Source organism: Ostrea edulis, chromosome 3, assembly GCF_947568905.1.
Source record: "Ostrea edulis chromosome 3, xbOstEdul1.1, whole genome shotgun sequence".
Lineage (NCBI taxonomy): Eukaryota > Metazoa > Mollusca > Bivalvia > Ostreida > Ostreidae > Ostrea > Ostrea edulis.
In genome coordinates, this window is record NC_079166.1 from 42,787,029 (window position 1) to 42,799,280 (window position 12,252).

At 36.1% G+C, this 12,252-nt stretch overlaps 1 protein-coding gene across 5 annotated transcripts in view; it reads right to left on the minus strand.

Moving 5' to 3' along the window:
* The window catches only part of LOC125673640 (C2 domain-containing protein 5-like), a 59,889-nt gene extending 48,046 nt beyond the window's left edge, over positions 1-11,843 (minus strand). For 3 of the 5 annotated variants that reach the window (XM_048910290.2, XM_048910287.2, XM_048910283.2), the window contains exons 1-9: positions 11,775-11,843; positions 10,103-10,302; positions 7,679-7,765; positions 6,533-6,573; positions 6,247-6,377; positions 5,172-5,267; positions 4,843-4,998; positions 4,133-4,193; positions 234-365 (exon numbers count right to left, since the gene is read on the minus strand). In XM_048910290.2, the coding sequence (XP_048766247.1) occupies positions 234-365; positions 4,133-4,193; positions 4,843-4,998; positions 5,172-5,267; positions 6,247-6,377; positions 6,533-6,573; positions 7,679-7,765; positions 10,103-10,192 (794 nt within the window). In that variant the 5' untranslated portion in view covers positions 10,193-10,302; positions 11,775-11,843. Of the gene's footprint in view, positions 1-233; positions 366-4,132; positions 4,194-4,842; positions 4,999-5,171; positions 5,268-6,246; positions 6,378-6,532; positions 6,574-7,678; positions 7,766-10,102; positions 10,303-11,664; positions 11,688-11,774 lie in introns of those variants that run through there. The other 2 variants (XM_048910284.2, XM_048910288.2) reach the window with 2 other exon arrangements.
* Between the last annotated feature and the right edge of the window lie 409 nt (positions 11,844-12,252).

Here is a 12,252-nt window from a genome sequence, read left to right on the forward strand (position 1 = left end):
TGTGGTTGCTTTAGAAACAGAAACCGACCTGCTACAAAACCTTACACACAGGACACCAGTATTGATAGAGGCACTTGGTGTACGGCAAACTTAACCCAAAGAGACCTAGAGGTCATCTTGGAATACCTCTTTTGGATCACTTCAAACTGTAAAATCATAGTTGAAAAAAAAATCTCAAAAATGAATCAATAAGATGAATATATTTCATTGGAATTTAAGAGAAGAGTACTCACTCTTTGTACTGAGGAGAAACCCCTAATGGTGAGGGTGGCATCGCCTGCGAAGGTCGGACCAAGGTCACACCTGTTCCAATACCACGGGCGACAATACCAGACTCGCCCTCCAGATCAAAACACTGACAGTAACTGTAAATACATGAATACAAGTAAATAATGAGAGTAATTCTACATACATGAATAACAGTAAATATTGAGAGTAATTGTAAATACATGAATACCAGTAAATATTGAGAGTAATTGTAAATACATGAATACCAGTAAATAATGAGAGTAATTGTAAATACATGAATACCAGTAAATATTGAGAGTATTTGTAAATACATGAATACCAGTAAATAATGAGAGTAATTGTAAATACATGAATACCAGTAAATAATGAGAGTAATTGTAAATACATAAATACCAGTCACTGTAAATATAAACAATGACAGTGACCATTACTGTAAATATAAACACTGTCAGTAACGGTCACTGTAAATATAAACACTGACTATAAATATAAACACTGACAGCGACAGTCGTTGTATATATTAACACTGACAGTAACCGTCACAGTAAATATAAACCTTGACAGTAACCATCACTGTAAATATAAACACTGACATTAACGGTCACTGTAAATATAAACACTGACAGTAACCGTCACTGTAAATATAAACACTGACCATAACCGTCACTGTAAATATAAACACTGACAGTAATGATCACTGTAAATATAAACACTGTCAGTAACAGTAACTGTAAATATAAACACTGTCAGTGACCATCACTGTAAATATAAACACTGACAGTAACTGTCACAGTAAATATAAACACTGACAGTAACCGTCACTGTAAATATAAACACTGTCAGTAACCGTCACTGTAAATATAAACACTGACAGTAATGATCACTGTAAATATAAACACTGTCAGTAACAGTAACTGTAAATATAAACACTGTCAGTGACCATCACTGTAAATATAAACACCAACAGTGACAGTCACTGTAAATATAAACACTGACAGTAACGATCACTGTAAATATTAACACTGACAGTGACCGTCACTGTAAATATAAACACTAACAGTAATGATCACTGTAAATATAAACACTGACAGTAACCGTCACTGTAAATATAAACACTGACAGTAACCGTCACTGTAAATATAAACACTGACAGTGACGGTCACTGTAAATATAAACACTGACAGTGATGGTCACTGTAAATATAAACACTGACAGTGATGGTGACTGTAAATATAAACACTGACAGTGATGGTCACTGTAAATATAAACACTGACAGTGACGGTCACTGTAAATATAAACACTGACAGTGACGGTCACTGTAAATATAAACACTGACAGTAACCGTCACTGTAAATATAAACACTGACAGTGACGGTCACTGTAAATATAAACACTGACCATAACCGTCACGGTAAATATAAACACTGACAGTAATGATCACTGTAAATATAAGCACTGACAGTGAAGGTGACTGTAAATATAAACACTGACAGTAACGGTCACTGTAAATATAAACACTGACAGTAATGATCACTGTAAATATAAACACTGACAGTAACCGTCACTGTAAATATAAACACTGACAGTGACGGTCACTGTAAATATAAACACTGACAGTGATGATCACTGTAAATATAAACACTGACAGTGATGGTCACTGTAAATATAAACACTGACAGTGACGGTGACTGTAAATATAAACACTGACAGTGACGGTCACTGTAAATATAAACACTGACAGTAACCGTCACTGTGAATATAAACACTGACAGTGACAGTCACTGTAAATATAAACACTGACAGTGACGGTCACTGTAAATATAAACACTGACAGTAACGGTCACTGTAAATATAAACACTGACAGTAACGGTCACTGTAAATATAAACACTGACAGTAATGATCACTGTAAATATAAACACTGACAGTAACAGTCACTGTAAATAAGTAGAAGTTCAGTATAACACAAGAAGTTTGTTTCTCAACATAATGAGTCATTGGGTTATCATTGTGTACAGTGGACAGTCAGTGCATATCTCAAAACCGTCTGTTCCTCTAAAATGCATACTTAAGAAATAAATAACCTTTTAAAAAGCTTTACTGGGCTACAAAATGGGGCAATACTTAACTAGAATACAGACAGTCCTTGTAAACACTGATTCCAAATGAGCGGGTGAACAATGCAAGTAATAGTAACTTTTCAAGTTACTGTAAACATTAACAGTCCCTACTATAAACAAAACAAAAAAAATCATTTCATTAAACTGGGTGACAATGACTGACAGCTAAGGCAGACTAAATGTAAACGTGTGTGCTCGATGCAAACACAAATAGTACATGTGATGCATGAAGAAATTTGAGTGTTACATACCCCTACAATAACCAGAGGAGTGTTACGTACCCCTACAATAACAAGAGGAGTGTTACGTACCCTTAAAATAACCAGAGGAATGTTACATACCCCTACAATAACCAGAGAAGTGTTACGTACCTCTACAATAACCAGAGAAGTGTTACATACCCGTACAATAACCAGAGCAGTGTTCCGTACCCCTACAATAACCAGAGCAGTGCTACGTACCTCTACAATAACCAGAGAAGTGTTAAGTACCCCTACAATAACCAAAGTAGTGTTACGTACCCCTACAATAACCAGAGAAGTGTTACGTACCCCTACAATAACCAGAGTAGTGTTACGTACCCCTACAATAACCAGAGGAGTGTTACATACCCCTACAATAACCAGAGGAGTGTAACGTACCCCTACAATAACCAGAGGAGTGTTACATACCCCTACAATAACCAGAGAAGTGTTACGTACCCCTACAATACCCAGAGGAGTGTACCCCTACAATAACCAGAGAAGTGTTACGTACCCCTACAATAACCAGAGTAGTGTTACGTACCCCTTCAATAACCAGAGCAGTGCTACGTACCTCTACAATAACCAGAGCAGTGTACGAAAATAACTTCAAAGTTTTATAGACTGTCGGTCCATAGTCATTTCATTTCCTATAGACCACAACAAATTCCTATAGACCAAAATTTAACATGCAATATTCATTGTTATTAAAAAATAAATAGACACAAATTTGATTTTGGTAATTCATTCATGATAGTTTAATTATATTCTTTTTAAATTTCATGCACAAGCTTTTCAATTAGAATTCCATTTTATTTTTCATTTTGTTCCAGCTCAGTTTCAGTCCGATTCCTCATCTGAGTCACTTCAACTATGTTTCGTTTTCTCATAATTTTCTGCGACTTTAGTCTTGCTGGAACTTGTTGTACTGACCACTTTCCTTTTGATTCCAGGGCGTGCACCTTCCACATATTTTAACTGTTCGAAAAAGAACATTTGCACAAAAATGGTGTACATTGAAGTAACACCCCCCCCCCCCCCCCCCCCCCCCCCTGTTGAAAATGGAATAATCTCATTCGAATGATTTGTAATTATTACATTGTGGAACATTTTATTACAGCTAAGGGCTGAACAGAAACATCAGCGTAATATCTATAACTGGTCCTGCTTCTCATATATGTTTAATAAGTGGCAAGGAACCAGTTTTTTATTCAGAATTCCTATAGACAAGTCGGTCTATAGCTATTTCGATCATTATAGACCGATTCGATTTTCTATAGACATTGTCTATCGGTACATAGTTAATTTCGCACACTGCCAGAGGAGTGTTACGTACCCCTACAATAACCAGAGGAGTGTTACGTACCCCTACAATAACCAGAGGAGTGTTACGTACCCCTACAATAACCAGAGAAGTGTTACGTACCCCTACAATAACCAGGGAAGTGTTCTGTACCCCTACAATAAGTAGAGAAGTGTTACATACCCCTACAATAACCAGAAGAATCCTCTCTGACTTACCCAATCACTGCATTTCCACCCAACTCTGACACTTTTACACCAATTTTCCTCTGAAGTTCACCTATGAAAGAAAACGATAATGACTTACAATCATTGAGAAGTCATTTTACATTTATCGTTTGATGACTACACTGTGGTGTTCCAAGGTACTAGTGTTGCAACATGTGTAAGTACTTAGTAGTTTTGTAGCAAGTAAATTTAGTCCATTTTGCATTTAAAGGAAAGCATCTACTTGTGGAATATCAGGGCCAATCATCTGGCACCTGGTCGTGTTGTCCTAAAAAAATACAGCATAATCCAACTATTGATATTGAGTAGTAATTCACAGAATCATCTTTATGTAAGTACCTGATAATTTGATATTGAGTAGTAATTCACAGAATCATCTTTATGTAAGTACCTGATAATTTGATATTGAGTAGTAATTCACAGAATCATCTTTATGTAAGTACCAGATAATTTGATATTGAGTAGTAATTCACAGAATCATCTTTATGTAAGTACTGATAATTTGATATTGAGTAGTAATTCACCGAATCATCTTTATGTAAGTACCTGATAATTTGATATTGAGTAGTAATTCACAGAATCATCTTTATGTAAGTACCAGATAATTTGATATTGAGTAGTAATTCACAGAATCATCTTTATGTAAGTACTGATAATCTGATATTGAGTAGTAATTCACAGAAACATCTTTATGTAAGTACCAGATAATTTGGAGAAAAGTCTTTGCCGGGCCTCATTGGATGCACGAGGGGTTCGAATTTTGTCGATCCACTGGTATTCCGGGTCATCATTCACTACCAACTCCTCCACAAACCCATTAATTATTTGCATACGATACCCTGCTGGTACCTCCGCCGCTAAATCAGAGGAGATCTTTCAGAATCACCAGTATAGAAATTTACATTATCAAGTTTTCCAGAAGTATCAAAAAATTTACAATACTTAAACCCAAATGTAGGGTATGAGACAATACAAATGTTAAGATACTGTTGAGTAAGAGGAAATACTCCCATTCTTGTTATGTACTCACTGCTGAAAAACTGGATCCCGCAGGATGACTGACGGAACTTGTTTACATCCGAGAACAGGTCCACTTTCACGATAATGTTTAGCTCTCCTCTGATACCTTGAAGCAGAGACACTGAGCCATCAAAATACTGCAGCAGTGGAAATAGTCTGAACATAGACAGACTTCATACAGAAATATTTTTCTCACATTATCACCAGTGTGAGATCGACTTTACCCAAGTGAGATTTTTCTGTTTCACACTGCTGTGACATCATTTGATTGTGATGTCATATATTTTCTAAGATTCACTTTACACGGTGAAGATTAACGGTACATGGGGAAGTAAAAATATTTTGCATTGTTTTCTTTAAATTTTAAAGTAGTATAGCTTTCTGGTGGACAACCTTGGGATTTTTAGTTTACACTTTTAGTGTAAACCATTTTCGGGTATGCTCTTTCTGCCAATCTAAGTAGTTTTGCATCGAAGTTCAAATGAGGATTTTGATAATTTAGAATTTTCTTAAAGCTCCTAAAGTTATGCACTAAACTGTAGGTAAAATGTGAGAAAAATAATCCTTCATTATTTACTCGTGTAGGGTAGGGAAATTCCACCGCTGGAACAAGATTCGCTGTCTAGGAATTGGCAAAGCCTCGATCGTCCTAGATTGCGAATCTTGTCCCCTCGATGGAATTTCCCTATCCCACACTCGTACGAATGAGGATTCTATCAATGTCATTAAAACAATATTAGGAACACATCTAATATATATTTCACAGCAGTATTCAAAGTTTGGTGCCAAAATTTCAACTTGCACAACATTTGGCTGTCAAATCCTTCCCACAATGCATTTCAAAGTATACACATTAAGTTTCCATGTCAAAAATCTTATAAAGAAATGATGATAAAGCAATTCAAAATTACATATTTTTGAAGGGATCTAATCACTATCACAAACAGACTAGTGAATATGTAGAATAAAAATGTAATATCTGAACATAACCCGGATTATTTTCTTTCTGAGTGGTTGGCAGCTCTTAGCTACGAGTGCAGACATGGGTAACGTTGTCAAGACAACAGTGCTAAGTGTGTCCATACCATGCATGGTGTCATAGATTGGGAACCAGCCACTGATGACCTTGGGAGTTTCCTTGGTCAGTAAAGGATTGAGGTCAACGTAAATCTTTCCTATTGCATCATTAGCACTGTATGTGTCATGGTCCAACACTCTAAAGCAGAACAAAAGACAAAACGGATTACTCCATTCATAATTAATGTGCTTCAAATCTCCATCTTTTCATACTAGAAATTGTTAATGAAGACAAGTATGCAGGAAGGAGAAGGGGGGGGGGGGGGGGGGGGGTAGAACATTTCCTAGACTTACCTAAGTTCTAGTGGTTCATCCTGAAGGCTCTCATCTTCTACCTGCAGATCAAATAATCATTAGTTTGTTTGATTTTACCACAATTTTTTCATGTACATTTGAAAGTCATCAAACCTTGATGTGTTTTGTAAAACACAATGACCCACACCAGTGAGGATGTTTCCATTTCCCGATTCAATATGCCACATCTAGTGCTTCATTACCAGCACCATGTCCAATGTCCAGGCGCATTAATTTTCTTTCAATTTTGTGAACCCAAGAATGCTGTGAGACCAACTTTTTGGTGTAAATGTTTACAAAGTAATATACAGGAGAAAATTTTTAATATACAGTTTGAACTCTCACAGAGCTGGGTTTACTCAGGTGACCTAAAAACTAATTACCCACTCAGAAGATCATACCAGTGGTCATCAACAGCCATATTCGGCATTCAGCACAAACCATGATATAATTCAGGTGGACTCCCATGGCTCACAATCAATGCTGAATATAGCTGATAACCATCAAGATGTTTTCTGAGATGTACATTTAATCAACATATTCATTTTCTGAAAGTATACTACGACTAAATTTAATAAATTCCAACTTACTTTACGTCAAATTTATTTAAACTTTCAAAATTTGAAAATGTAGAAATTTCAACAAAAAATTAGGGCTTTTTAAGGATTCTAAAGCTCAAATAAGGAAAATAAGGGCTGTTGTAGAAAAATAAGGAAAATAAGGGCCCGCTTGAAAGCCTGACCTAGGTATATAAATGTTTACATACATAATATATGTAATATTTAATGTGAAGTCTTCATCACCTCAAAAACGCCGCGGTGGCCTAGAAGTTAGAGCGTTCACACTGCATGCGGAAGGCCAGGGTTCGAATCCTAGCCGCAACAGACCTCAGTCGTTAAAAGAGGTAGTGACAGTTCCATCACCAAACGCTCAGCATCAGGTGTGAATGTCACGTGTCCTCAGAGATTACCTTAAAAACGGATGTCCCGTGTTACAGTAGGTGTGGCACACTAAAGAACCCTCACTGCTCAATGGCCATAAGGGCCGAGCATAAAATGCGAAGCCCTTCACCGGTCTGGTGACGTCTCCATATGAGTGAAAAATTCTCAAGAGACGTTATGCAAGATACAATCAATCAATAATTACCTCAAACTTGAACCATTCTGAGTTCCATTGTGGATTAAGAGATTTCTTACAGATGTCTGTTTTAAAAACATCAGGCCCAAACCGTATCTACAATTATTGAAAGGGAATTTACTTAATCTGAAAATCAACAGAATCATTTAAAACAACATCATAGGAAACCCACGGTTGAATACGCTTTGTTCCTCTCTCCATCACCCGTGGGTCCATTCATTCCTACTCGTTCGTTCTCATAATTAATGAGGCAATTTGATTGGGTACTCATGGAAAACCCTAAGCAAATTTGTCCAATCAAAAAGACGCTTTCAGCCCAATTTCGGTATATAATTGCTGTGATAGCAAAGTTAGTGTTACCTTTAAAAACAGAAGAGTTCCATTACTATAACGATTACTTTGATTGGACGATATTTTAAAATATTTTACGAAGCATAATCAACCGTGGGTTTCTGATGATGTTAAAACAAATATGTGGATACAACTGTATTTTTCTCTACAATGAATGTTAAATGCCAATGAACTGCCAAAAAAGTAGCTGAAATCTTAGTGCTTTGTTTTGGCAGAATTTCATTTAACAAGTGCAGTATTTACACAAATTATAAATGTTGGCCATTTGGCCAATTTTAATCATTCACCAAAATAGGGCAACTTTCCTAGTGTATCACTGTGCCAAAATTACCTAATATAATCATTTACAACTTTATTTTATATTTACATTTCCAATGTTTTTGCCTTTGATAACTTTACAAATTGAATTGACAGCCATTTCCTCATGAATGTGAATTACATGTGCATATGAATCTTGATAAGTATAGTACAACTATTTTAACGGCTAGGAATTCTGACAGAAATGAAAGTAAAACGTAAATATAAAAAATAAATTTCATTATTGAAATCACACAAGGGTATGAAAACCAACGCTTCACGTCAGCATACTTTTCATAAGGCACTCATGTGCTTCATGAAGTATGCTGGCATAAGTGTCGTAGTTCATTTCCCCTCACGTATTTTCAAAAATGAAATTCATTTCTTAAGGTAATTCCACCCCTCTAGAATTAAAGGTTCAATCTTATATTAGATCGTTGATTCTTCAAATAATATATCTTTGTAACAAATAAAATGATAAAATAAGTATGTTGCGGTATTAATAAATTTTTTATCAATAAACACACATATATACCTGTTATCAACGTCAGAAAATTGTAATTTTCTTTAACCAGCATTATCACAATTTCACAAAAACTGGTTAAAACGATATAATAGTATTCATAACAAATTCATGAAAATGTTTCTTTAAAAAAAAACACAAAATATTTGTGAAAAATGAAAGAAATCTATGGCATAATGGACTTGATGAATAATTTAATGAAAACAGAGTTATTGCCCTTTGATTATTCATATATAACTTAGACTTTGAAACATTTCATAGTTAACAAGATTTTTTACATAACTATTGAAATACATGTACACCCTAACAAAATTCATGTTCCTGCCATGCATAAATCTTTTTAAATCATTGACTTTGCGAAATCTTATGACGTTTCAGGAGGGTGGAACCGTTTTAAGTTGAATACATTTTTAGACAATCAAATCATTAATGTAAACTGTTGTAAATATCTTATTGTCTGTATGCGTATTGGAGAACACCACTAAACAGGCAACTCCTGCACTCTCAACAGACACCTCTCCATCTGCCTTTCGTAAATCTATGTGAGGGACTCCGTGGCCGAGTGGTTATGGAGCATCGCGCTCAAAATCACACGGCCTCTCACCTCTGTCGGCGTGGGTTCGGATCCCGCTCACGCCAGTAAGTGAGAAAGTTTCCCAGTTTACTTTCGGAAGGTCGGTGGTCTCTTCCCAGGTACATTATATCTGGGTTCTCTCTTCCACTAATAAAAACTGGGCGCCACCATATAACTGAAAAATTGTTGAGTGTGGCGGAAAACATCAATCAATCAATCATAAATCTATGTGGTAGTGTTACATATGTAGCCTTCCTGCTAGCTACCACTAGTGGGTTAATCCATTAGCTTGATTGGTAGAGCACTGGACTGTCATGCCAAAGGTCCGGACTAAACCCTCACCAGAGGCATACATTCGTCTTTGTTACATTTGGCACCCACATTGGAACACAGGAACTCTCTCGTGGGTGAGACTGATTGCCCCCAGAACTTCATCCCATTGGTGCTGACACTTTGAGAGAGTTGGTACATCTCTCTCTCTCTCTCTCTGGAGGGGACAATGTGGTAGTGTTAGATGCATGGCCTCCCTACTAACTCTGGCTTGTGGGTTAACCCTTTAGCTCAATCGGCACAGCACTGGACTGTCATGCCAGAGGTCCCTGGTTCAATCCTCAGCAAAAACATATTATTTTATTACATTTACATATTGATAAAGGGAGACAAATACTTTTAACAGAACTTTGTATACCTCTACATAAGCATCTGTAAGGTCTGTGGACCTGTCCATCACTGGCAGGCCCCGCCCTGCAACTACACGAACTTTGACCTTTCCTGGCATATCCCACAATTTTGCCTTCTTATCCTTGCCAGTTCTACAGTTGTATGTTCATGGTGTTCAATGAAGCAAAAGTAACATCAACCCTATTTTGGGTTTGTGTTGTAAGCAATCTAAAAATAAAAAATCATGAAAAAATGCATGCAGGGCACTATAGTATTAAGATCTGAATCTGGTGAAAATATATCTATCTAAAAATGAAACAACAAATCAATCATACGAGTTAGCAACTCTGTTTCATTGTTTCCAAAAATTCTCAACTGACATGAGACTGGTCTTTGTGAATACATATGTTATTATAGGTTATTATAGTCTAAGAGTTAATAACAAATTTGTTACTCCCATAACATTATTTATATTATTCAGATGCTTCTAAACATTAACAATTTACTATGACACCATTCAATGCTATCAATATTTGTACACCACCTAGAATTTGTTTGACATGTACATTCTATATGTATGTATATATAATACATGTATATATATACACACATATACCTGGGTGTCCTCTCGCTTCTCACCACTGCAACCCGAGTTCGATCCCCGTGATCGACAGTGGTTGTATGTGAGAAGGTTTCAGGGCTTGAAGCTTACTTTTAAAGTCTCCCGTCCAGCCGGACTGATGGGGTATAATTTCAACCAGTCCACAGAAAAATTTACCAGTCCAACAGAGTTTTCCAGAAATAATTAAACATATATATATATTTTGTTAATGTTATTAGAATGAAATTGAACTCAATATGCCTCAGAAAATATTGTAACACTTAAATAGGGAATTTCTATTTACCAATCAGATTCGTCTGTTATATCTAGAGACCGAAGCATGCCAAATGTGTGTATAAAATTGCATAAGTATATTTTCCAAAATGATGCTTTAGAAAATTAACCAGTCCCATCGGACTGACTGAAACAAATGTCAGTCAGTCCGCCAGACTTTTAACCAGTCACAGACTGACGGGCATATGTTAATTTCGAGCCCTGGGTTTGGTGGTCGCCCTCCGGATACACTTTGTCTTCTCCCCACATAATGACCCCCTAGCGTCAACATCCTTACATCAAAGGATCCCATTGGAAATAAGCTTTTAAACTTTCATGCCCAGGGATATCCTTGGTATTTATATATATATATGTATATCTGTGTGTATGTATATGGCAAATAAACAGTTTCTTACATACACACAGCTTGGTCCCTAAACCACATGTCTGTTTTAATCTTGATTTCTCTTTAACAAAATGGTATAAGTCTTTAGACCACATACTTTTATACCTAAATTTTAACAAAGTAGGCTTTCATTAAATGATTAAAAATAAAGAATTAAAACACATGTCCATAACAGTCTTTCTTTATCTAAGTTCTAAATATTATGGGACGAGTAAAACCATTAATTTATAGGGACGAGTGGTCATTATATTTTACTCGGTCCTTCTGTCCATGAAATCAGAAACATCTCTTTTCACCCTGATAAACGTACCATTTTCAACTTGACGTACAAATAAAAAGGTAGACCCACAACAAAAAAGTATTGCATTAGGTACTTCTGAAGTCCACTCTTAGAAAGACTAAAAAATATGCAAATTATACCCTCATTAATTTCCATGCAGTCATTCCATCATTGTGTGGTGACAGTCGAAATTCGGGTTGTAGGTATTGAATAAGTCGTACAGTACAAAAGTCGATTTAGCTGAAAGTTGTGTTAGAAAGTGTCTACCTACATGGGGAAAATGACATTATGCTTTATTGTCATAAACTAATGAGACAATGAGAAATTATCTTTTATTGATATCTTGCTATATTGTGAAACGTGTATCCTACCTGTATACCACTTCTAGAGAGAGAGAGAGAGAGAGAGAGAGAGAGAACTTGGTTTTCCTTTTCTTCTAGGAGCTAATTCAAAATGAAATCATGATTATCCTAAAGAGTATGTTGATTTTCCGCAAATTTTGAAAAGAAATGGCAGGGACGAATTTGCAATCCACTTGGGATTTCGCGATTTTTCAAAAACGCTACTAAACCCGGGGTTTTTTGGGGGGGGGGGGGGTTCACTCCATGGCACTTCATT